The 26,660-nt window shown below is 39.2% G+C and overlaps 3 protein-coding genes and 2 long non-coding RNA genes across 5 annotated transcripts in view; 1 reads left to right on the top strand and 4 right to left on the bottom strand.

The window, feature by feature from the left end:
• LOC135237324 (myelin-associated glycoprotein-like) overlaps positions 1 to 21,826 on the bottom strand; it is a 35,452-nt gene extending 13,626 nt beyond the window's left edge. Inside the window, exons 1-8 of the mRNA XM_064304388.1 lie at positions 21,803 to 21,826; positions 19,285 to 19,334; positions 18,311 to 18,664; positions 17,715 to 18,026; positions 15,854 to 16,150; positions 5,633 to 5,726; positions 1,253 to 1,271; positions 1,067 to 1,138 (exon numbers count right to left, since the gene is read on the bottom strand). Coding sequence (XP_064160458.1) covers positions 1,067 to 1,138; positions 1,253 to 1,271; positions 5,633 to 5,726; positions 15,854 to 16,150; positions 17,715 to 18,026; positions 18,311 to 18,664; positions 19,285 to 19,330 — 1,194 coding nt within the window. The 5' untranslated portion in view covers positions 19,331 to 19,334; positions 21,803 to 21,826. The remainder of the gene's footprint in view (positions 1 to 1,066; positions 1,139 to 1,252; positions 1,272 to 5,632; positions 5,727 to 15,853; positions 16,151 to 17,714; positions 18,027 to 18,310; positions 18,665 to 19,284; positions 19,335 to 21,802) is intronic.
• LOC135237451 (uncharacterized) lies at positions 1,649 to 2,124 on the top strand. Its single transcript, XR_010324830.1, has 2 exons — positions 1,649 to 1,745; positions 1,869 to 2,124. It is a non-coding gene; the product is annotated as an uncharacterized LOC135237451 (long non-coding RNA).
• On the bottom strand, positions 2,390 to 5,608 carry LOC135237411 (uncharacterized). Its single transcript, XR_010324818.1, has 3 exons — positions 5,236 to 5,608; positions 5,050 to 5,121; positions 2,390 to 3,004 (listed from the first exon to the last, which is right to left on the bottom strand). It is a non-coding gene; the product is annotated as an uncharacterized LOC135237411 (long non-coding RNA).
• Positions 6,371 to 10,717, bottom strand: LOC135239150 (sialoadhesin-like). Its single transcript, XM_064307625.1, has 7 exons — positions 10,521 to 10,717; positions 9,053 to 9,120; positions 8,781 to 8,830; positions 8,121 to 8,471; positions 7,554 to 7,865; positions 6,788 to 7,057; positions 6,371 to 6,693 (listed from the first exon to the last, which is right to left on the bottom strand). Exons 1-7 carry the CDS (start codon positions 10,635 to 10,637, stop codon positions 6,371 to 6,373), a joined length of 1,491 nt encoding a protein of 496 aa, XP_064163695.1. The 5' UTR covers positions 10,638 to 10,717.
• Positions 21,827 to 24,770: 2,944 nt separating the features above from the next.
• LOC135237277 (uncharacterized) overlaps positions 24,771 to 26,660 on the bottom strand; it is a 96,187-nt gene continuing 94,297 nt past the window's right edge. The window contains exons 13-14 of the mRNA XM_064304267.1: positions 25,858 to 26,173; positions 24,771 to 24,887 (exon numbers count right to left, since the gene is read on the bottom strand). Of these exons, the coding sequence (XP_064160337.1) occupies positions 24,850 to 24,887; positions 25,858 to 26,173 (354 nt within the window). The 3' untranslated portion in view covers positions 24,771 to 24,849. The remainder of the gene's footprint in view (positions 24,888 to 25,857; positions 26,174 to 26,660) is intronic.

Raw genomic sequence — 26,660 nt, 5'->3', positions numbered from 1 at the left:
GATATACTGTAGCTTTAAAAGGTGAAGTTGTCCTTTAATAGACAATAGGAAAAAAAAGTCTAATTTAAGTCCCATTACAGTATAAGCTTGTGTGTAGTGGCTAGAAGAAAAACCAACAGGCACCGTGGGTTCCCAAGACCAAGGCTGAGAAACAGGGGTCTAAAATAGGAAGCAACATGTTTTAAAACTGCTCTATCATGCACTGTGGTTCATGGTTGAAATACGTCCTTCACACAGACGGTCCTCACGTCGAAATAAGAAACAGCAAAAGTGAGGTTTACAATTACCATGCAACTGTACACATGGGTCTGCATGTTTTTTTTTTTTTCTAATTTATTTTTCCTTTTTTATATTCCATTTGAGGAATAGAATGAAACATTTTTGTGTTCTCCATAACTGCCTAATGTATGTGAAATTCAAAGGTGCACAACAGTCATTAAATCAAAACAGGGACAGGGTCAGTAAAGTACAGTGAGCAAAAATGATTGTGTAAAGAGGATGAAAAATAAAGATGCATCAAAGTTCTTTTCTCCAAGAAACAAAATGAACATCTCATCACATAAAAATGCCATGTGGACAAATACAGAAAGGTGACCCTCCACATTCAGTGGATATTTTCTTCAGACAACAGGTTTTAAGGAAACACAACGTGCTTATATTTTTAATGAGACACAGAAATTTCCATTTCAAAGGTTCTGGTAGTCATTGTCCTCTTCTTGTGAAGTCACAGTGTCTTTCTGATACTTTACCTATACGTACACACACACACACACACACACACAGGTTCATGCTTATTTAAAGCAACACCATAGTGCATGAAATGACATAGTCTCAGGGCAGTGTTCATACCAAGAGGAAAATGTGGAAAGACAGACCCCTTTTTTATTACAAAATTAACTCTGTATGAAGTTGTAAATTTAAAAAAAATGTCCAATTATGTATGCATTCTTTGATTATTAACAGTGAAGCCACATATCCTCCGACGAGATGCAAATTTTTAATCGCCTCTCTTCACTTCAGCCTAGTGGCGCCCCCTGGTGTATATCTCTGTGTCACACTTGCTCACCTGCAGCACGTCATATTCAGGGCTGATGTTGGAAAGCTGCAGACTGGCATATGTGTCCCCGTCCCTCCCTCCCTTTAAAGGAAAAGACACACAGATGGTGTGAATGTAAAATAGAGGTGAAATCAGGCTGAGCTGCAGACAGAGTGTTTCAGAAGAGGAAGAGGAGGAAAGGATGGTGAGACTCACCTTCAGTCTTCTAGACAACCTGGAAACGTGAAAATCAGAGTAGAGAGAGAATGTGTTATTGCCTCTGCTCATACAATATGTCTCTGCAGACCTCAGTCATATACTGTAAGGGATGGTTTTAATTTTAGTCATTTTTACTGAAAGCATAATTGCCTCTCAGTATCTGATCAGAGAACAATTGACCCTGGATCCATGCAAATCAGTACATTCACTGACAAAACTTAATTAAGCTTATAGATATAATAACAAAAAAACATAATTGTCATGGTTCTGTGGTTTGCCTGTGTTTACCTTTTTTGGCCGCCTGATGGCGGCAATTCAGTTTTTAGTTCTGTCCTTTTACCCCGTTTAATTGTATTATTGTTTTCAATTATTCTATTATTGTTTTTGGGTTGTCTCGTTTTCCCTTCCCTCTCTGTGGCCTGATTGTCATTGTGCCCTCCTGTGTCTCGTCAGTGTCGTGTCTTTTTAAGTTCCCTTCTTCCATGGACCGGTACTTCTCTCTAGGGTTTTTCGTCATACTTGTTCCTGGTTGTGGTTATACACTTTGTTGTACGTCGCTCTGGATAAGAGCGTCTGCCAAATGCCTGTAATGTAATGTAATGTAATGACTCAGGTGCTGGATCCTTTTTTGTGTGCGTTTTGGATTGTGTTTCGGTTTGTGCTCCTTCGTGTACTTGTGACTCAGTGTTTTGCCCTGAGTGTTTTCCTCCCTGCCCATGCTCTGTTTTTGCATTGTTTTTGAATTTCTGCATTTTCTGTTTTTGCGAGTTAAGAACTTTGTCCATTTTTGACTTGCTTTGCGCGGCTTTGTTTTTGTTGTTTTGTTGTTTTTGTATTTATTAAAAGTAACTTCCTCGGTTTTGTGTTTACCCTTTGGATTTTGAGTGTTTTTTGACTCTGCGTTTGGGTCCATTCCCCTGCTCAGCCTGACACAATTGTCCTTCAATAGATGTAAAAATTCTACTTAAGAGCAATTAGTTCCTAATTAAGAACAACGACCAGCTCATGACAATACAGAGCATGTTTCTATGGTTGGAACAAAAACCAGCATACACAGTGGGTCCCCTGGACCAGGGCTAAGAAGCACTGGTCAAAAACAGAGGAGCAGGAAGGAAATGTTTTCAAACTGCTCTATCAAACACAGTGGTCGATGGTTTAATACTTCCTTCATACACACCGTCAACCCATTAAATTGAGAAACATCAAAATTCAGGTTTAAAATATCCATGCAATAGTGTATATTATACTGTATAATATATAGTATAGAGTCCATCATTTTTTTTCTTCCATTTTTGAGTTTAAAGAATAAAGAATAAAAAAAAAACATTTGGTTTACTTAAAATTTACTGTCAATCTGTCCCACAACAGCAATTGTTGAAAATTCATTGGGATGGAAAATGAATTTCTATTTCTCAGAAATGAGTGAATTCAGTGAAGATGTCGGAAATGGACAATGAACAAAAAATATTCTGTAAAGATGATTAAAAATCAGAATGGATAAAACAAAAAATTTCTGCCAGGATAAATATCAAATAAAAAAGATAAATCTGAAGAAAATCCCTCTTGAACATACAAAATAAAAGTGACACTGCATTCAGTTGTTTTCTTTAAACAATAGCTTTTCAGAAAACACAACATGATCACATTTTTAATGAGCTGCAGTTGGTCTCAATTTCCATCTCCAGGGTTCTGGTAGTAATTGTTCTCTTCTTGTGAAGTCCCAGGGTCTTCCTGATGCTTGTTTTTTACCTACACACAGACACACACACAAACACACACACACACACAGCACACCTGCAACACACGGTCACAAACACACGACGCAACACACAAACACAACACACACACACACAGCACACAACACACACACACACACACACACACACATGCGTGCACATGCATGCACAAACACACGCACACACACAATGTTTGGTTATTTAAACCTCCATATCTTGATCAGAGCCACACTTTGGCACTTGAAATCATTCCGTCAGTGGAGGGAGCAGGCAGGGCTTATGATCATATCATGAAGAAAATGTGAAAGTTTTCTTCCAATTATAAAAATAAATATCAGTAAACAGCAATAATATTAATCAAAAACTTCTTCAATTTTGTAAAAATTCTTTTGAGAATCCTTGCCATATTTATTCTGAGTTTGCCAGCTTCCATTTTGTGGAAAAAATAGCATCAGTCAGAGTTAAGTACGAGTGTCAACTGTATCCAATCCAATGTGATTCCATAGAGCAGTGGTTCTCAACTGGTCTAGCCTCAGGACCCACATTTTTCCTTCGTCATTAAGTCGTGACCCAAATTTCTGAAATTTTTGAACCACTCTAATTTATTTCACAAAAAAATAGTGCAGTAATACACAATGCCTTCATGCACTGTTAAAAACATGAAATAAACAATAAACGCGCAACTAAGGCTAAAAACCCATAATAAAAAGGCAGACTTATCTTGAATTACAGGCATATATGCTTTTTAAACAAGTTTAAACTGGTGATACTTATCAAGTTTCAAGAATCTAAATTTAACTGTAGCAGAGATTACCCTATCAGGGGATGCTGAACAGCACTGTATTATGAAGAATATTCAGTAGCACTTTACTTGAACCCTTCATCATAAGGCTGACATAACAGACCTAAGTTTGGGGGAACTAATGGGATAACTGGGGATGCTTTTTGCTCCTGACAACGCACATATGCCAGCTTAGGCCCACCGAACCCAAGTACAAATCCACAGTACTGAAAATGTCCTCTGCAGTTGTAGTGGTGGGAAGATCTCTAGTGCAGAGAAATTGCTCCTGCAAGTCCCCTTCCCATACATGCCTCACATAAACAAGTAAAATCGCATGGTTAGCGATGTCTGTGGATTCGTCCATCTGTAATGCATAGTGAGCACTTGCCTTGATGCAAGCTGTGGTCTGTTGTTTGATGTCATCGGACATTTCTTCAATCCGCCTACTTATGGAATCATTCGACAGTGGTATGGTCTTCCGTTTATCCGCAGCAGATTGATCCAGCACCTCTCTGACCATGTCAACGGCTGCAGGTAAGATAAGGTCTTCTGCAATGGTGTGGGGCTTCTTGGACTTTGCAATACGGTGAGCTACGTGGTAAGATGCACGGAGTGCCTGCTCTTGCTTCAAACATGAAGACGTTAGGCACTTTTGCAATGCCCTCAGCTCCTGAAGTCATCTTTGAAAGTACTCGACAGGTTTGTCTTTATGAGCGGAGTGTTTCGTTTCTAAATGGCGTTTCATTTTTGATGGCTTCATGCTTTCATGTGCCAGCACTTCGCTGCTCACAACACACTTGAGGTTTTGGTCCCTCTCTTTTGTCCTCAATGTCTCTTTTGTCCCTCATGTTTACAAATGCTCGAATGTTACTGTCATAACAACACTGGCAGAAAACGCTACTGCACGCGTGCTGCGTCATGGGAAACGTATGTCCTTCAAAATAAAAGCGCCACATCAGAAATTCTGAATACTTTTTCCCTCAATTTTTTTTTTTTTTGCACACATCTGCGACCCACTCAAAATGACCCCACGACCCATTTTTGGGTCGCGACCCACCAGTTGAGAACCACGGCCATAGAGCATTTCAGTCCTTCAGCTGAGTCTGGGAGGTTCTCACCTCTATTTGAACTGACTGATTAAAAGCAAACACAGATCTGATCCTGTCTTTACTACACACGTCTCTGATACTGAGAGAATCTGCATATGTTTCAGAAATGTGATTAACCAGCGTAGTGGCGCCCCCTGGTGTGTATTTCTCTGTGTCACACTTGCTCACCTGCAGCACGTCATATTCAGGGCTGATGTTGGGGAGCTGCAGACTGGCATATGTGTCCCCGTCCCTCCCTCCCTTTAAAGGAAAAGACACACAGATGGTGTGAATGTAAAATAGAGGTGAAATCAGGCTGAGCTGCAGACAGAGTGTTTCAGAAGAGGAAGAGGAGGAAAGGATGGTGAGACTCACCTTCAGTGTTCTAGACAAACTGGAGACATGAAAATCAGAGTAGAGAGAGAATGTGTTATTGCCTCTGCTCATACAATATGCCTCTGCAGACCTCAGTCATATACTGTAAGGGATGGTTTTAATTTTAGTGAGATTTTACTGAAAGAATAAATGCCTTTTTGTAACTATAATACTCTCTATAATACTCTATACTACTATATAATTTCAATGACTGGCAACACTTGCATTCTCATCCACTTTGATTCTTCAGGTTCTGATTGCAAATTTGTTTTCAGTTGAAAAATCTGCTAAAACGAGGTACAGTAAAAACTTATAATTTGTTTTAAAACTATTATGACAAAGGTACATTTTGTCAACATTTAATAAATAAAAGATCAAATTGAAATGATATACTCACCTTTTCATTTTGAAGATACTGAATCCAATTGTCAATACATTCAGACAAATCAGTCCTGCTATGATAACATATAACAGCAGATAACTGTATTGTACTCCTGAAAAAAAAACAGTCATGATGTAGAACTTAATTCATGCCTAAAAATATATTGAAAGACATTAACAGACTTCTCTTGTTTACAGAAATCCAACAGTGAGAGTGTTTATGAACAGTAAAATGTAAAAATATTCCCCACATTTTAGGCCCTGACCACACGTATACCGATTTTTCTTAAAACATAGTTTTTTCCCCCTCCGTTAAAAAAAAAGAAACTATCCACACGACCGGCGTTTTAAAAAATATCTCCGTCCACAGGAGAACGCTAAAACGATTGCCGCATGCGCAATACACCAATTGCCATGGTAACTGATGCGCGAGTTGACGTCATGACGTCAGCGTTGTCATAAAGCTCCGTTTTTCTTGTCCACACGAAGACAGAGAAACCGGAGTTTTGAAAAATCTCCACCTTGGAAGGCAGGATAGAAAAAAGTAGAAACATATCTTACACAGAATTGGAAACCTACTGCCTGGCAAACCATAAAAAATAAACAACGCACCTCCACAGGATTAGTAAGGGTAGAGTAAAAAGTAAATAGTTAGCAAGTCTTTAATGAGCTGTTGTAAATAGTAATAACAGGTGTTACATCATGTTTATAACAATGTTGTGTAGGCTTTATGGCATACAGTAAAAGTACACAATTATAAAAATCCATATATGTAAATACCCCAGCGTTGCTGTGGAGACGGGAGGTGGAGCTGGAGGCTGGTGGAGCCGAGAGTGTTGGTGCTGATGCAGAGGAGAGTGGGCGTGTCTCCCTGTGATTGGCGCATGGTGAGGGAGCTCCTCAGGCCTGTGTTCCCCAGCTGCTCCTCCCTGATGACTCTGTCAGTAGAGTTAGTGACCCGCAGTCCAGACACACGCCACTCCATGCTGGGAGAGGGATTCCCACGGCTCTCACAGGAGCAGCTGATCTCTGCTTCAGTTCTGCTGCAGCTCCCAGAGCCAGATATCTGAAGCATGTCTGAACACAGGATCCACAGTTACAAACAGCACAGCTGCACACATATAACAATAATATGATTTATACAATTATATAATAGATGCACTGAACATACATATCACGTTTAGTTGGACATTTGCTGAGTTGTCCTTGCCATGTTCATTCTGTGCTTCACAGTAGTACTGTTCGCTGCCACTGGACTCAGTCACAGTGAAGGTGATATTTTGTCCAGTTCCTACAGTGTTCATCTCTGTCCCATTCACTTTATACCAGGTGTAGTTCTGCACTGCTGGGTTGGCATTACTGCTGCAGGTCAGAGTCACAGAGCTGCCCGCCAACACTGATCCAGAGGGACTGATTGACACTGAGGTGTTCTTAGGAGGATCTAAGTGATACAAAAATACAAAACTTATTTTCTTAGTTTGTGAGGAGTTATACACAATCTGATGATGTGTAACAGTTGCGTGCTTTAAAATAGGGGTGTCCAATCTTATCTGAAAATGTCAGTTGTGTTTTAGTTTTATCCCAGCATTACAACACCTGATTTAATTATTGAAATAATCAAGGTCTTGAATCAGATATATTAGTGCTGGCATAAAACAAAAACCTGCACCCACACCAGAATTGTTCAGAAAGGATTGTCCTCCGCTGCTATAACGGATGAGCACAACATCAGGTAATTTACATTTGCTTGTTTATGATTTTTATTTTTATCATTGTATTTATTGTCATTATTCAATCATGGTGATAATTCTGCACAGCATACTGACCATGAACAATGCTCAAAGCAATTATTATTATTATTATTATTATTATTATTATTATTATTATCAATGATTTAAAAAAGCTAAGAATAATACTTTCAAATCCAGCTCTCTTACACAGAACTCTGAGAGTCAGACTGGCCTCAGATGTCTTCTGAGTGTCTCCTTGTTGCAGTGTGTAAAGTGCCCTGCAGGTGATCTTCTGCCCATGGTGGAGGTGGGAAGCAGTGAAGGTCAGAACAGAAGACACAGATTTGGTTCGATCCTCATTCTCTTGCAGTTGATCCACACTGTCACTCAGCCTGGGGGTCCATGTCAGATTTGGGGGGAGTTCGGGACAGGGGGCTGCAGCAGAGCAGCTCAAACTCACAGAGGTCCCCTCCATCACCTCCAGCCTCTCTGTGGTTATCTTGGGTTTGGGTGGAGAGTCTAGGAGGCATGGAGATATGAGGATGGGTTACTGTCTGTCTCCGGATTGGAGAGACACACAGAATTCAGAACACACACTAATCAGCACATCAACAGCATCTAACTAACAGCATTTAAATGTGAAATCTAAAGACAAATCATTTTCATTCTTTATTTTACATCCAACGTGTATTTCTCATAGAGGACAATAATTTTAAATGTATAGAATCAACACAATGGCACACAGTGAAAAAGGCATAACAGCAAATGCAGTACCTTTTGCATTAATTTTGACAGCTGGAGTATAATCATACTTGAGTTTATTTAAGGATTCCAATCTGAAGAAATAATCACTGTAAGATGGAGGGAAGCGATCCAGGATTGTGGTGCAGTTCCTCTCCTTCAGTTTTCCAGTTAATGTTCCTTTAATTTCGTTCTCAGTTCTGCTGGAATCGAACACGATTTCACCGTTAATGCTACTTTTTTTCCATAGTCCTTTAGCCTTAGCTGTCAGATCTCTGTCAAATTCAGATTTTATATCAAATCTGCAGGGAATCAGCACACAGGATCCACTCAGAGCTTCTATACTCTGAGGCATCCAGACTTCAAACTTTCTCCCAAGGGCTCCTAAAACACACACAGCACATATCAGTAAATACAGCAGTTATATGGGGATTTGGGTCAGCTTTATACACACACAACAGCAGCTTTACAGACCTCACGAGACTTTGCTGTGCGAATGTTTTATTCATATTTAATACAATAAACGTTTTACTGACTGAAAGCTGCAATTATAATTAATATAAAGCACATCCATTCTCCACAAATTTATATATAAAAATCATGTTTTTATACCATAATAATCTACAGTCATCCCTTTGGATCGCTGTACATCTTTCCAGTATAGAGTTAGACCCCACCCCTTTAATGACCCACCTTGCAGCAGGCAGCCAATGAGGATGAACCTCTCTGCTTCAATCATGACTCTGAGGAGCAGAGGAACTGAAGTTAGAAAACAGCACTGACACCCTTTTATTTTTTTAATTAATCATTTGTATGTATTGTAGGCTGCCCTACAGAGTGCCATGAATCACACATCTTGCCATAAACATAAATCTTTAATCCGCCTTGATGCTCAAAACAGAACATAATTGATGGAAAAAAGACTGCAGAAGAGTTTAGAATGCAAATTTCAATAAAACAATTACATTTGTTGAGGAATTGGTTCCCGTCTTCTGTTGCTTGTAGTCCAGCACCACCTGGCCCAATATATATCCTAGAAATCAATGAAACCACATGAAATGGGCTGTTATGTGTTGTGACTGAGTGTCCTGACAGAGCCAAAGAAAGGAACTCATGAGCTCAAGGAAAGAAGACAACACGGCCACAGTCATTCAGCCCTTACACACTGGACATGTCAACACTCCTCTGAGTTTCTAAGACTTTCTCCAAACGCACACAAAAAAAAAATATATTTTCAAATATCTTTCCTTCTTTTCCTTAAAGGCATGACATCTTCACAATGGGCAATGGGTTTTGTTGAGTATGAAACTAAAGAACAAGAAAATTATAAGAATAAGGATCGTTTTCTTAATTTTTTTTTTTGAATCAGTAATCTTTAATAAAGATAAATAGACCATACATGTACAACACAATGAAATGGAAAATGAACACAATCTTAAAACTCTGTTTTAGTCATGTTGAGTTCATGAATGTTTGTGAAGTTTAATTTTACTTTTAAAGCAAAAAGCATTTATCGATATATAAATAAGGCTTGGGAGACTAATCATTTGCCCTCCTCTGAATATTTCATTTTAAAATGAAAAAATGAATATTTTAGCATGTATCCTGGATTATAATTTGGCTGGAGTGGTTCCAATTCCATATAATTCAATTGGTTAATTGCTTGTGATACTTTTAAATCTTTTTTAAGATACTTTCATAAACGATAAAATCATGAACATGTGAAAACTCATACCTATAGGGCCAAAGCATCAGACCTCTTCAAACTACAAAAGCGTGTTTCCAGTATTGCCCTTATACTGAAGCTGTTTGCACGTGTTACTTCCTGGTAGTGCACAAACACTGTTACCCAACCCTAGCCAACTGTCACTGTTAAGAATGATGTTTCATTGTTAAACATCATTCATACATAGTCCATAGCTTTAAATGGCATTGAATTTATCAATACATTATACTGTATGTGCATATATTTACAAGATTGCTATTTGTTAAGAATTGTATTTGTGTTATGTAATTGCCAACTCAAATGTGACCAAGCATAAATTACTTTCAATTTCAGTCCACACGGCAAAATGACCGGATTAAAATGGCGAAAAGTCAAAAGGCTAATTCATATTGCGGTGTCCTTTCAGTGCGTATAATGTCTATTTTGACACACACTTTAAAATGCCTGTATGAGATTCAGTTTATCACAATATACGATAATATTTGAGGAATACAATGTTTACACTCAATCTGTAATTTCTCTACCTTTAGGCAAAATAGAAAATCACCGACAACCACAATGTCTCTTTAGAAAAATGAACTTAATGTGTTTCCATTATAGACAGAATAAATCAACTTCAGTACAGTTCTTTTTAATTGAATTTCAATAAAAGTGGCAACCTGATTAATCTGTAGTTTGCTTGAGCCAAGTGGTAGAAATGTACTTACTGTAGAACAGAAGAATACCCAGTCTGTCTCCACTGCACACTGACCCTCAGCCTGCAGAGCACAAGTATAAATGCACACAAAAGAGGAACTTCTCATATGTGGCCTTTCCTGAATCATGCTCGGAACGTGAAGCTGTGAATATTTTTTTTTTAACTTTCACAGAAAATGTGTGAGACACAAACATGCCAAAAATGTAGAATGTGTCTTACAATTGCTGCTCTGATGATCAAGCTACTTCGACTTCATAAAACAGTAACAGTCTGCATTTACAGTTAAATTAGAATACATAAAGTAGCATTAATTTCCAAAACACAAACATTCAGCAGAGTAACATCAAAAGGAGAATGGACAAATGAGGAGCTACTGCACAACAGTCAATATAACACTCTTAAACAGTACAAAAATAATAAAATCATACAAAAACATTGTACAATATTAACTTATTATTATTATTATTATTATTATTATTATTATTATTATTATTATTATTATTATTATTATTATTATTATAGATGGATGTATAATTATTTTAGCTAATACAATGCAGATATACAGTATGTTGTTAACCAAATCAGAAGTAATCAATTATAAATGAACTTTTATGGTCAATTGCTGGGTGCTTAGCAGAACTGCCTCACAATGGGAAAAGCTAATCCTTACTTCCAGATTCAGATAGCTTTCGCAGTTCAAACTGCTGCTGCACACATTGTAATCGACCCTGAAAATCTTCATTATCTATTTTTTCAAGACATTTATTTGATACATGTTGACAGAAATCACAGTCCATCAGAGAAATCATACAGAGACAGAAGGTTGTAATATATTCAATAGTTCTTATTCAAACACATGCTACATCAATGCCCACCCAAACATAATCTTTTCAGAAAATTACAGAAAATACAACAGAGTATATAAAAAGAGATATCTCTTTCCCTTCCCTCGCCTAGAACCTCAATTTTTAGCACTTAAATACTTTTCAAGTGGTTCTGAACATGCATGACCACCAATAAATTGAAATACTTCACATTGTTTAGTCTATGTCAGTGTTTTACAATCCTGGGACTGTAGACCCACTGTGAACGCAGGTTTGTTGTGAAAGCAAAAGTAAAGTTTTTATCAATAAAGTTTGATGAAAATGTGTTCAACTTAACCATAACTGTGTGGTTAAATGTACACAATGCAGGTTTGACTTTTCGCCGTTCGCGGACAACAAGCTCCATTTGTTTTCAACGGATATTTTCAGGTTTTGGGTAACCCGGCTTCAAAGAGTAAAAAAGACTGACCATGTATTTGCTCCATCACCATGCACTAAACCAGCTGATTCTAATTAGCATAACTCTTCAGCATGGTAGGAGAACTAATTATTGTGATCGGCTGGTTTAGTTCATGTTGGTGGAGCAAATATGTGGTCAGTCTTTTTACTCTTTGAAGCCGGGTTACCCACCTCTGCTCTCAACAAACTGGACCCCAGCTGATTTCACCTGTCTGTCTGTAAGTGAATCAAAGAAAAATGGAACCTCATTCAGCTGGAATTATTTGTCAAATAGCACACATGGCGCAGTACATGAAAGCATATCTTGGTCTGACCAATTTAAATTCCTGGGATGTGAATATGGGACATTAATTTTTTTAGGGCATACATTGCTATTTCTGGTATACCGTAGCTTTAAAAGGTGAAGTTGTCCTTTAATAGACAATAGGAAAAAAAAGTCTAATTAAGTGCAATTAAGTATCTAATTAAGAATAATTACCAGCCCATTACAGTATAAGCTTGTGTGTAGTGGCTAGAAGAAAAACCAACAGGCACTGTGGGTTCCCAAGACCAAGGCTGAGAAACAGGGGTCTAAAACAGGAAGCAACATGTTTTAAAACTGCTCTATCATGCACTGAGGTTGATGGTTGAAATACGTCCTTCACACAGACGGTCCTCACGTCGAAATAAGAAACAGCAAAAGTGAGGTTTACAATTACCATGCAACAGTACACATGGGTCTGCATGTTTTTTTTTTTTTCCAATTTATTTTTCCTTTTTTATATTCCATTTGAGGAATAGAATGAAACATTTCTGTGTTCTCCATAACTGCCTAATGTATGTGAAATGCAAAGGTGCACAACAGTCATTAAATCAAAACAGGGACAGGGTCAGTCAAATACTGTGAGCAAAAATGATTGTGTAAAGAGGATGAAAAATAAAGATGCATCAAAGTTCTTTTCTCCAAGAAACAAAATGAACATCTCCTCACATAAAAATGCCTTGTGGACAAATACAGAAAGGTGACACTCCACATTCAGTGGTTATTTTCTTCAGACAACAGGTTTTAAGGAAACACAACGTGCTTATATTTTTAATGAGACACAGCAACTGGTCTCAGTTTCCATTTCAAAGGTTCTGGTAGTCATTGTCCTCTTCTTGTGAAGTCACAGTGTCTTTCTGATACTTAACCTATACGTACACACACACACACACACACACACGCAGGTTCATAGTTATTTAAAGCAGCACCTTGGTGCATGAAATGACATAGTCACAGGGCAGTGTTCATACCAAGAGGAAAATGTGGAAAGACAGACCCCTTTTTTATTACAAAATTAACTCTGTATGAAGTTGTAAATTTAAAAAAAATTTGTCCAATTATGTATGCATTCTTTGAATATTAACAGTGAAGCCACATATCCTCCGACGAGATGCAAATTTATAATCGCCTCTCTTCACTTCAGCCTAGTGGCGCCCCCTGGTGTGTATTTCTCTGTATCACACTTGCTCACCTGCAGCACGTCATATTCAGGGCTCATGTTGGAAAGCTGCAGACTGGCATATGTGTCCCCGTCCCTCCCTCCCTTTAAAGGAAAAGACACACAGATGGTGTGAATGTAAAACTGAGGTGAAATCAGGCTGAGCTGCAGACAGTGTTTCAGATGAGGAAGAAGAATAAAGGATGGTGAGACTCACCTTCAGTCTTCTAGACAACCTGGAGACATGGAAATCAGAGTAGAGAGAGAATGTGTTATTGCCTCTGCTTATCCAGCATGTCTCTGCAAGCCACATGCATTTACTGGATGGGATAGTTTCAACTTTTAAAATATTTTACTGAAAGCATAATTGCCTCTCAGTGTCTGGTCAGAGACTATGGTAATGATATATTTTATCAGCAATAAGATCATTGTACATGACTGTACCTTTTATTTTTGTGGATACAGAATCCAACAGTCAGCACATGCAGACAAATCAGTCCTAAAATGATAATAAGTAATAGTAGACTGATGCAAGTGAATCCTGAAAAAAAAAAACAGTAATTATGGTTGGACCTCATTTATGCCTAAAAGACTTATTGAAAGACATCATCAGACATTACTTGTTTACAGATATCCAGCACTTAAAAGTGCATTATAATAAGAGTACACTGGATCCCCTTATTTTAAACTATTCATAACAGTCAGAGTACTCTGCCCCTCCAATTCTATTTAATAAAATCCAGGTCTTACAGATTCTGGATGCTCAACTTCATACATAACCAGAATAAAAAAATTTGTGGACTGTGTCTGATAAAGTAGAAACAGTGTCATAGACAAAATTGGAGGTCGACAGAATTGTAAGCCATAGTGGAATAAACACATCTCCACTGGATTAGTCAGGGTGCAGTAAAATGTTGGTAACACTTTAATGAGCTGTCTGAATGGTGATAATAGATGTTACATCACGTTTATAACCGTGCTATTTAGGTTTTACGACATACGGTAAAAGTCAAGTTTTAAGAACAGCCATATATAGCCGCATTTCCACCAAAATTACCCAGAACTTTCAGTCCCAGGAACTACTTTACCAGGAACTAAAAGGTTCCTTCAGCCAATGGTTGTCTGCGTTTCCACCGGGGTCTAAAGTCCCGCGAAGATTAGGCAAATTAGCCCACTGACGTATGAAAAAGCGGCGTTGTCGTCGGTCCATCTGTCATGATTTCTTCTGTAACCCCATACTACCACCGAAGTAGCCTACATTATTTTCTAATAACCGGGACAGCCCGGAGGGGTTTATTCCACTTATATACAACGGGTTACCAACAATGACTATATATGGTTACTTTTGTATTTATTGATTTTTATCGATTTAATCACATGGAATTGAAATATTTTTCTGCAGCCGTTTGGGCATATTTTACGGCTGTCAAGCAAAACTGTCGTTGGTAGTTGAACTTGGACCGTTATGCAACAAATAGGATATAACAGGCCAATAGTCAGATTGTAACTGTTTTATATATCCTCTCAAACACATTCATTATGTTTTTATGCGAACATTCGCTTTCATGTCTTGACATCCGAAGCGACAGAATGCATTCACATTTCCAATATAGGCTAACTGGCAACAACAGCAGAAAACATGCACACGTTGTAAACAATTTGCTGTTTGATTACTTTCTCATCGTCAATTCCATATAGGCTAATCGCAAAATGACAAGAATAGAACGAAAACTCGGACTTGCGTGAAAATTTAAATTAGTAGTGGTACAGCCACCGTTTGTTTTCCTTCGAAGTTACTGCTAGCCGAGCAGCGAAGTGTGCCCTCCAGATGCGAACCATGCATCATAAATTAGTCCATAGTCTTCCTGGTCTTTTTGTGGAATTGAAGAATGGCAGAGTAAAATTACGGCAGTCTGAAAAAGCTAAAGGTACGATTACTAGAATTAACCTGTTATTTTACCCTGACAAAAAGTGCGGAAGGTGATTTCCAGTTTGCTTTTACTGTATCACCAATGTGAATTACGCAGAACTACCGCATACCTCACATAACTGTATCAAACGTTTTGAGTCAATTACAATGGGCTAAGAAAATCCGGAAGAAAATATTCAGCAACCAAATGAATCCGTTTGAATGTTTTAGTAAGTAATATGCTGTCCCAGCACGAATGCTTAGCATTTTATAAAACGAATACTAAAGCAAGAAAAGAACAGAAGAGCACACGTTATAATTCCAAGACGTTGGCAGGCTATAACCAAAAGTAGGCTACTGCGCCGCATTAACATACAAGTTTGATTTGAAGTTATTATGAAAATAAATTGGTTTGCGCCTGCATATTTTCAAACATGGCGCCGGAAAATAGACACAAAAAAATCCTGTGAGTACTCGACCAATCAGAAATGTTCAGCGCTGCAAGCTCCACCCAAAAGGTTCCTGTACTTTCGGAAAGTACTACCCCCCGAGCAGGAACCTTTTGGGGGGTAAAACAAAGCCCCCAGAACTAAATTTAGACCCTAGTTCCTGCGGTGGAAACTGAGTTCCTCAAAAGGTTCCTAGTTCCGGGGTATAGTTTCTGCGGTGGAAACACGGCTTATGTAAATACCTGAGTGTTGCTGTGGAGACGGGAGGTGGAGCTGGAGGCTGGAGGAGCCGAGAGTGTTGGTGCTGATGCAGAGGAGAGTGGGCGTGTCTCCCTGTGATTGGCGCATGGTGAGGGAGCTCCTCAGGCCTGTGTTCCCCAGCTGCTCCTCCCTGATGACTCTGTCAGTAGAGTTAGTGACCCGCAGTCCAGACACACGCCACTCCATGCTGGGAGAGGGATTCCCACGGCTCTCACAGGAGCAGCTGATCTCTCCTGCAGTTCTGCTGCAGCTCCCAGAGCCAGAGATCTGAGGCATGTCTGAACACAGGACCCACAGTTACAAACAGCACAGCTGCACACATATAACAATAATATGATTTATACAATTATATAATAGATGCACCGAACATACATATCACGTTTAGTTGGACATTTGCTGAGTTGTCCTTGCCATGTTCATTCTGAGCTTCACAGTAGTACTGTTCACTGCCACTGGACTCAGTCACAGTGAAGGTGAGATTCTGTCCAGTTCCTACAGTGTTCATCTCTGTCCCATTCACTTTATACCAGGTGTAGTTCTGCACTGCTGGGTTGGCATTACTGCTGCAGGTCAGAGTCACAGTGCTACCCGGTAAAAATGAACCAGAGGGACTGATTGACACTGAGATGTTCTTAGGAGGATCTGGAAGAAAAATATTTCTTTTTTAAAAGTCAATACAGAAAACTATCCTTTTGCCATTGCAAAATTAACAGTTAATAAACATAAAACAACCATTTTTTTTGTGCTTTGAGACTTCACTCTGAAATTAACCCATATTTGTAAAACAGAGCACAGAATCGACTGCTCATGCATTTTCACATTTCTTTCCTAGCTCGCAATCAAAACTAGCCATTAAAGATGGATAAATCATTGTACTCAGATTTTTTGGGGGTGGTATCATGGGGATCTAGGAGCTATGAAAATAAGTTACTTGTAAAATTTACTTTGAACTGAGTTTCTATCACGATCCACAGTTACTAATATCACAGTTGCACACATACTGTATAACAATAGTATGATTAATGCAATGATCTAATGAATGCATTGAACATACATATCACGTTTAGTTGGACATTTGTTGAGTTCTCCTTGCCATGTTCATTCTGTGCTTCACAGTAGTACTGTTCACTGCCACTGGACTCAGTCACATTGAAGGTGAGATTCTGTCCAGTTCCTGCAGTGTTCATCTCTGTCCCATTCACTTTATACCAGGTGTAGTTCTGCACTGCTGGGTTGGCATTACTGCTGCAGGTCAGAGTCACAGAGCTGCCCTCTAACACTGAACCAGAGGGGCTGACTGACACTGAAGTGTTCTTAGGAGGATCTGAAAGAAAAATATTTCTTTTTTAAAAGTCAATACAGAAAACTATCCTTTTGCCATTGCAAAATGAACAGTTAATAAACATAAAACAACCATTTTTTTGTGCTTTGAGACCTCACTCTGAAATTAACCCATATTTGTAAAACAGAGCACAGAATCGACTGCTCATGCATTTTCACATTTCTTTCCTAGCTCGCAATCAAAACTAGCCATTAAAGATGGATAAATCATTGTACTCAGATTTTTTGGGGGTGGTATCATGGGGATCTAGGAGCTATAAAAATATGTTACTTGTAAAATTTACTTTGAACTGAGTTTCTGTATATTTTAAATCATCTGTACCAATTGTGCTATTTTTAAAATTAAAATAAAATGTAAAACTAATTAAAATAAAATGAAACACATTTTCACATTTATAGTGTACTGTAACAATGAAAGCCACTGCTGATTGGATGGAAAGATGTAAAATCAGTTGTCTCATGGACTTATGCTTAAGGCAAACTCAAATCCAGCTTTCTTACATAGAACACTGAGAGTCAGACTGGCCTCAGATGTCTTCTGAATGTCTCCATGTTGCAGAGTGTAAAGTGCCCTGCAGGTGATCTTCTGCCTATGGTGGAGGTGGGAAGCAGTGAAGGTCAGAACAGAAGACACTGATTTGGTTAGATCCTCATTCTCTTGCAGTTGATCCACACTGTCACTCAGCCTGGGGGTCCATGTCAGATTTGGGGGGAGTTCGGGACAGGGGGCTGCAGCAGAGCAGTTCAAACTCACAAAGGTCCCCTCCTTCACCTCCACCCTCTCTGGGGTTAACTTGGGTTTGGGTGGAGAGTCTAGGAGACATGGAGACATGAGGACGGGTTACTGTCTGTCTCAGGATTGGAGAGTCAACGCAAACTAATCACCACATTAACAGTCTGACTAACATACAGTATTTACAATGTGTAATGTACTAACAAGTCATTTCTTTTGGCATTCTTTATTTTTCTGCATCCAAGGTGTATTTCTGATATAAGACAGCATTTCGATCTCCTCCACCTAATTTTAAAAACGTATGGTCCCAGCATAAACACAATGGCACACAGTAAAAAAAAAGGCATAACAGCAAATTCAGTACCTTGTACGTTAATTTTGACACCTGTAGGAAAATCATACGTGAGAGGAGTCTGGGATTCCAATCTGAAGAAATAAGTATCAGTGTGAGACAAAGGGAAGCGATTCAGGATTGTGGTGCAGTTCTTCTCCTCCAGTTTTCCAATTAATGTTCCTTTAATTTCGTTGTCACTTCTGCTGGAATTAAAAACAATTTTTCCATAGTGTAATCTTTTTCTCCAGAGTCCTATGGCCTTAGCTGTCAGGTCATTGTCATATTTATAGTCTATATCAAATCTGCAGGGAATCAGCACACAGGATCCGCTTAGAGCTTCTATACTCTGAGGCATCCAGACTTCAAACTTTCTCCCCAGGGCACCTGCAACACACACAACACAACACTGTGAATACAGCAGCTATATGGGGATTGGATCAGCTTCAGCTTTATACACAAACAACAGGAGCTTTACAGACCTTACAACATTTAATACAGAATATTTGTGTGTGGATGAACTGTTCTTGCTGACACAGTCTGATCACGTCCTGCATTGACATTCGCTTTTGACCACAATTTCTGGTCCTATTTACAGATGTCTTTCTCATAGATGTAATGGCAAATGTCATTTTAGTTCCTGTTCCTATTGAAACACTAGCCAGTTGAGCAGTCATTGTGACTAATGCTCCTGCCATCCGTGCTGCAATAATGAACCCTCTTTCAAAGTCACTTTGATCTTTTCCTCTTTCTATCTTGATCTAAAATCAAGGTCTACTTGGCCTGCTCATCAATTGTATACATGCCACAGAGTATGATAGGCTGATAATTGCGTAATTGTATCATGCAGTACACCTGTAGGGAAGCATCTGCATTCATTATGTTTATCCACTCATTTGTTCAAGTTTTTCCTTTAATTTGTCACCTGTCTTGAAATACAGTAATCCTTTTGCATCGCTGTACATTTCTGCAGTGTAGAGTTAGACCCCACCCCTTTAATGACCCACCTTGCAGCAGGCAGCCAATGAGGATTAACCTCTCTGCTTCAATCATGACTCTGAGGAGCAGAGGAACTGAAATTAGGAAACAGCACTTACACCCTGGGGAATATTACACAAGTTTATCTCAGGTGTTTTTATTAATAATTTGTATGTATTGTAGGCTGCCCTACAGACTGCCATAAACCACACATCTTGCCATAAACATAATTCTTTAATAAACCTCAATGCTCAAAACAGAGAATAATTGATGGACAAAAGACTGCAGAAGAGTTTAGAATGCATATTTAAATAAAACAATTATATTTGTTCAGGAATTGGTTCACATGTGGTGTTGTCTGTAGTCCAGCTCCTCCGGGCCCCAGGTATATCCTAGAAATCAATGAAACCACATGAAATAGGCTGTTATGTGTTGTGAATGAGTGTCCTGACAGAGCCAAAGAAAGGAACTCATGAGCTCAAGAAACGAAGACAACACGGCCACAGTCATTCAGGCCTTACACACTGGACATGTCAACACTCCACTGAGTGTCTACGACTTTCTCAGAACACACAAGAAGTTCACTGTATGAAAATGACAGACGGTTTGTGCAAACCCCCTATTCAGTCATTTTATCAACCAGCAGCACTGGGACTCACTGATTGGACTGATAATCCTGTTAATCCTGTGTAATTGCCTTTTAATTTTGTAAATAAAATGCAATTGCATTCAATTTTGGAAAGCTATTTGAACACACTGCCCATGAAGTAAATACAGTTTTTGCATGTAAGGAAGGCCTGCAATAACCTAACTAGCATAACTACGCATTATTTACAGAATGAATGGACAGCAGCAAATGCTTTCTTTATTTGCTTACATGCAGTTGGTCTTTTTGTGTCAGTGAAAATCAGTTCAGTGAAAACCCTGATGCAACATGTGAGACACTGGAGTCCGATCTTCAGTATTCCAGGGCACTGTATTGTGGGTACTGTCAACATTCTGTACACAGGAATACATGAATATACCCACATGATTGCCTATGTAGCACACAAGGTCATTTCGACCATAAGCGTACTGTGTTTCCGTGCTGATGGGAGAACAGGCTCATATACTAGAGTGGTGGTATAACCGCTGTGCTAGTTCAGCGCTGTGGTCAGCGTGACATCCTCTTCTGCCAGAACCCTGGGTTTGAGGTCTGTCAGATGTGTCATTAGACTTTGTTTTGCTTTTTGTTTTTATATTTTATGCAATAAAACTATAACCTGCTTGGCATAAATACAATGAAATAAATGGCTAAATTATTCAAACAAAACAAGTCGAGGAGAAGGGATTTAGAGTAGGGGGAATGGGGTGCAGGGAAATCTTAATTTCTCTTTTTCCTTTTTTATTTTTTATTTCTGTGGTCAAATTCGCTCAACAACACCACCGCTGTCACTAGTCTAGTCATTTTGGAGGACCAAACGTTCTACGTTGACTTCCTGTTGGGTGATCAGGCTGAATGTACTCATGTTCTCCTGATGTAAAGGTACAGTCATGATGAAGGTACTGTAGAAATTCAGAACGGGAACAGAGCAGCAGCCAAAATCACTGGCCGTGATAAGATGTAATCTAAAGTGTTTTGCATTGCAGATAAATCTATGAACAATCCGATCAATCAAACCCATGGAATGTCTTTTTACAGCACCTCCCTTAGGCTAAAGCACCAGACCTCATCGGTCTAGAGTGCACTTCCTGTATGACTCGTTTCCTGAAGCTATTTGCAAGTGTGGCTTTTTGGTACCAACACTTCGGCCCTGCCTAACAGTTACTATTAGGAATGGCGTTTTATCGTTTAAATGGTACAAAGCACCAAACGATTTTGAATTTATCAACAGATTAAACTGTATGCGTATATATTGGCAAGACATTTGTTAAGAAATGGTTTTGTATTATTTCATTGTTTACTAGAATATGTGATCAAACACAAAGTCCTTGCAACTCCATTTCATATGGCTGTAATGTTTTAATTGATCATTTATATCTATGAACCAAGGTCTTTTTTATTAACGAGAAAGCTTTCCCTACATGTTCATGAAAGTACAGGCTTGATTTTATCTCATTTGTTTTATATATACAATCATAGCAACTCAGTACTTCTAAATAACATCAAAGCAAATGCTTTAAAATAGACTATGGCTAAAAATGCAAAAAAAGGCTTTTAAAAATTACCATCCATATTCAGTGAAATGTAAGCACTATAACTGAACAATGAGTCATCATTATTAACATGACGTTGCCATGATATTGACTGTCATATGCATCACTACTGAAATACACGTTATACTACCTGAATTTCAATTTCTCAAAACATATTCTTCATTCAAAAAACAAAATGCCTGACAGCCACAATGTATCCAGGGAAGAAATGATCATAAAACATTTCCATTATTGACACTATATATGAGCTTCAGAGTAGTTATTTTTAATGAAATGCTAATCATAGTGGCAGTCTAAAGATAATCAGTAGTTTGACTGAGCCAAGCGCTACACAGGTGGAAATGTACTTACTGTAGAACAGAAGAATATCCAGTCTGTCTCTCTACTGCACACTGAACCTCAGCCTGCAGAGCACAAGTATAAATGAACACAACAGAGGAAGTGCACGTGTGTGCCTACATGAAACCTTTCCACTGGTTTCTGAAACAGCTCCTGAACTTTGACTTTTTCTCTGTCATGGTACATTAGTAGGAATATCCTGAAACACCCAATGGTGGGCAATGTTTAGAATTTTTTTTTTTTTTTTTGTATGTATGTATTGTGGTTCCTTTGTTATTTTGACACCGCATTGTTACAGATTAACCAAAATATGTGCATGTTTACAGTGCAGTCCATAAGTATTTGGACAGTGATGCAATTTTTGTTACTTTGGTTCTTTACTTCAGAACATTGGAGTTTAAATGACGCAGTAAATAATGCATGAGAGGTCAAAGTGCAAATTGTCAACTTTAATTTGTGGGTATTTACCTCCAAATTAGGTGAACAATGTAGGGAATTACAAATTAGCAGTAAAAGCAATGTGTAACCCAACAATAGGAGGCGCCACCAGGGAGGGGGATGGGTGCAATAATTTAACACAAAAACCAGCACGGATTTGGTTGTCCCGGTCAACATAACCGGGACTTTTATTTTGAAAACAGAAAGCAAACAAAATACAAATAAAACGGTAGCTCCAAGCGAGCCTAACTATATGGGTCTTTTGGGCCCTGGCTAAAGTCGGGCAGCTAAGCTGCTTACCGACAAGACAAATGGTGATAAAAGAGTGGTCAAAAAAACAAGCACAGTTCGGTACACGTTTCAGTTCCTCACACAGAAAATGGGTCAAAAGGTAATCAGGCACTCAGACAGGAAACAGGTCATTCACAGGTTCCAACACGATATCTGTAGCACTCACACAGTCTTTTTTGCAAAGCAAACTCCCACACCTTCACAGCTGTATGGGCTCCTACTTATACTGAACTTCATTAGGCAGAATGGTTTTCAGGTGGGTTTAACAAGGGGGCGGAGCTGGCAATTGGAAGGGGGTGGAGCCACCGGAATGGAAAATACAGGCCTTCCACTACAGCTCCCTGCAGGGCCTTATAAATTAAAGATATTTTCAGGGCCAAAACGTGGAATGTTCTTGGCTAGTCAGTCACGCGACCTGAATCCTATTGAACATGCTGCTCTGAAGGCTACAACCAGGAACTGAACTAATTTTAATGATATTTTACTCGATGCATAATAATTATTATTATTTGAATAATCATGTCTGTCTCTATCACAGCTGATGTCAGCTGACTGGCTACATCCATGAACATTAGAACTGAGTTTTCAGTTGAACAAAACTGCTAATGGAATCAAAATGAATAATTCACTGGAAAAACCACACAACATATGTATATTTTATCAGCATTGAGTTCATTTTAAAAGGATGTCCTCAGCTACTGGATGGCTCATTCGGTTATCAAGGTTCAAGGTTATCTTTATTGTCCCACTAGGGAGAATTTGTTTTGCAGCCAGGGTTCACATAAAGACAGAATACAAAAGGACAATTTCATGACAACATCAACGCAATTAAATCACTGAGCTAGGGATGTTCATAGATGCTGGAATCAGCAGCGATACTCATAGAAGTACAGGAGGCCTCAGTGCACAACATGTTCATCACGTCTCACGGGAAGTTAATCCAATCCGGTGAAGTTCCCATTTTCTTCCTGCAGTTACAGCATAAATACATTATTTCAAAGACAAGATGGCTCCACATCACAAATGTATTGTTTTGTGAAATTCAGAAAATATTCTGAAAATATTTTAGATAATTAATCAACACTAAATTAACAATTTGGAAATATGCTGTACTGTATAGGCCCATACTGTAAGTACAAGTCAGTTCAAGAAATGCACTCCATCTGTCAAGCAATTCTTTCTGTAAACACTTTCCTAGGTGTATTGCATGATGGTTGCGGTTATGGTTTATAAAAATAGGTCGGTCATAGACACAGCATACAAGACTCTCATTGAGGTTTAAAAATAATAATAATGCAGCATAAAGCGCACAAAGCATAATATCAGCTTTGTAGCTGGTATAGCCAACAGCCATAACGCCCTGTACCTTTCGCATGTTATCCTGCTGATGGAAGCAGATATCAGCTCAGTTAATACTCAGATGGGAGACCTCCTGGGAAAACTAAGGCACTGCTGGATGATGTGTTGGTCGGCCAGTAGGGGGCTCTCCTTTCCTCTGTGCAAAAGTGTAATCCCAGTGCCGTGCACATTGATGGGAGCTCTGGTGAGGTCTTAAACCAAAATCCAGTCAGCTGTGTAAAATATAAAAAATAACCTCATGATGTGGTTTAGAGTGTAATGAGTGAACAGGCGTAGAGAAGGCTCCTTTTGTATGTATTGCCCTGAGCTTAACCCTCTGGGGTCTAAGGGTAAAATGAGGCACACTGGTGATTGTGCGATGCTCTGACATTTGTGTAAATTTCATCAACTTTATATACAGTGATTCCAAAGTGTTTCATATCTTTGTTTTCAGCACAGACTCAGCTACAATAATATGCAAATATGCAGCAGTAAGTAGGTCATAATCATGTGTGGATTGTAAACTGCTCTAAAAATACACAAACTGTAAACAGTAGTTTTGAACATACACAGGAATGTTGTAATAAGGCACACTGAACAATTGTGACTAAGACTTTTGGTCACTGAAATGTGTTCATCAAGGTCTTGGGTATCAAAAGATGACAAAATATTTTAGCAAATCCAATGAGAAATATAAAATACATTGCTAAAAGTTAGTGTTGTGACTACTCTTTTTCAACACCAGGTGAGAATGGGAGGGCAAATGGCCTTTCTGTAATGAATATGCATTGGGTAGGACGACCTGCCAGCTAAGTAGGCTATTCACACCTGGCCGCATGCCTCCCCACCACTAAGACAAAGACTCAGTGAGCCATTTAGAAGACAGAAACAAAGACAGCTTTTGATTTTCAGAACATTTATTGACGCAAACTATACGCATGGAAGATGAGATGAGACTGGTGTACTCTTGCAACGCATGCGTGGCCTCTTAGCTAGTGGTGCACTAGGCCATGTTTCCTGATCAGCATATCTGTAAATATGATAAAAACAAAATAGTTAGGAAATGTGACATTACATTACATTACATTACATTACAGGCATTTGGCAGACGCTCTTATCCAGAGCGACGTACAACAAAGTGTATAACCATAACCAGGAACAAGTATGACGAAACCCCTAGAGAGAAGTACCGGTCCAAGTACAGGGAACAACCGCATAGTTCAACTTGGACCCTGGTGGTTAAACTGATTAACACTAACAACGAGAACGGCAACAACGCAATCTATGGAAAAATAAAAATAAATAAAAATACAAGTAGTCGTTAAGACTGGCGCATCAACTAAGTCACCTATTAAACAGCTGCCTAGTTACACCCCTAAGTTTACATCAAATCAAACTTTATTTATATAGCACATTTCCTTCAACAGGTGAAAATTAAATGTGCACAAAGCATAATATCAGCTTTGTAGCTGGTATAGCCAACAGCCATAACGCCCTGTACCTTTCTCATGTTATCCTGCTGATGGAAGCAGATATCAGCTCAGTTAATACTCAGATGGGAGACTTCCTGGGAAAACTAAGGCACTGCTGGATGATGTGTTGGTCGGCCAGTAGGGGGCTCTCTTCCCTCTGTGCAAAAGTGTAATCCCAGTGCCGTGCACATTGATAGGAGCTCTGGTGAGGTTTTAAACCAAAATCCAGTCAGCTGTGAAAATATTAAAAATAAGCTCATGATGTGGTTTAGAGTGTAATGAGTGAACAGGCGTAGAGAAGGCTCCTTTTGTATTTATTGCCCTGAGCTTAAAGAACAGCTGACAAGGAGAAAGGGGGTGTTGTTAGCTTCAGAAGAGTCTCCTGCATGCTCTGAGTTCGAACATTGGGTGTGTTTGTCCTAAAAGTTTGAATGCATTCTGAATTGGAGACGAGTTCAAATTCTGTGAGCGGTACCTCCCATACCACCAGGAGGGTAGGAGGAATAAAGATGATGGTGGATTACTCACATTCTGGGTTTCCCTCCATTTCCCCTGTGACCAATGGCTCCTCCTCTGGACGCAGAACATGGGGGGGGCCTTCCCCATGCCCCTCCCCATCCTCGCCCTTCCCCTTCTTGGTTTTGCTCTTCAGTGCCACCTGTGAATAGACCACGTCGGCCCCTCGGCCTGCGGCCCCATCACAGGCATCCTGGCCCAGTGTCTCCACGGGCCGGCGGGAGTTCTTGATCGAGGCATCATTCATGTCATCCAGCTCCACTTCCACTTGGCCCTCTGCCAGGGGCGGTGTCTGTGGGCCTGTCTCTCCCAGCTCTGGGTCCCCCTGCTGGGTGTGCAAGTTAGAATTTGTTCGGTCCTGACAAATTCTGGCTCACAAATTAAGCACTGTACATATCCCAGCATCATGTTGGTCATTTTTACAGATCAGCACAATTCCTTGATCCTGATAAGCTTGTGTCAAGTACCACTCCTTAATCTTTTTTTCTAAATGAACACATTCTCATTTTGTTACTCTATAAAACAATCGTGCCTTAAGACCCCCCATCACTGTCTCAATCAAAATCATTTCTGTAAATAAGGAAAAGCAGAATTCCCAGCACCAATCCTTTTGGACTCCAGATTCTACGGTCCTGTGCTATCATTGCTCTTTATGTACCACTCTGGAGTCAATTCTGATCCACTTTGAAATAACTCCTTTAATTCCTACTGACCTCACTTTGACAATGAGCCTGTCGTTATATTTTATCAAAAGCTTTTTGGAAGCGCAAATACTGTAAATAATCCTAGTTTGAATCAAAACACTTTCTGTAGCT

Source organism: Anguilla rostrata, chromosome 1 (genome assembly GCF_018555375.3).
Source record: "Anguilla rostrata isolate EN2019 chromosome 1, ASM1855537v3, whole genome shotgun sequence".
NCBI lineage: Eukaryota > Metazoa > Chordata > Actinopteri > Anguilliformes > Anguillidae > Anguilla > Anguilla rostrata.
Note: the sequence above shows the minus strand (reverse complement) of the source record. Positions and strands in the feature narration are given on the sequence as shown.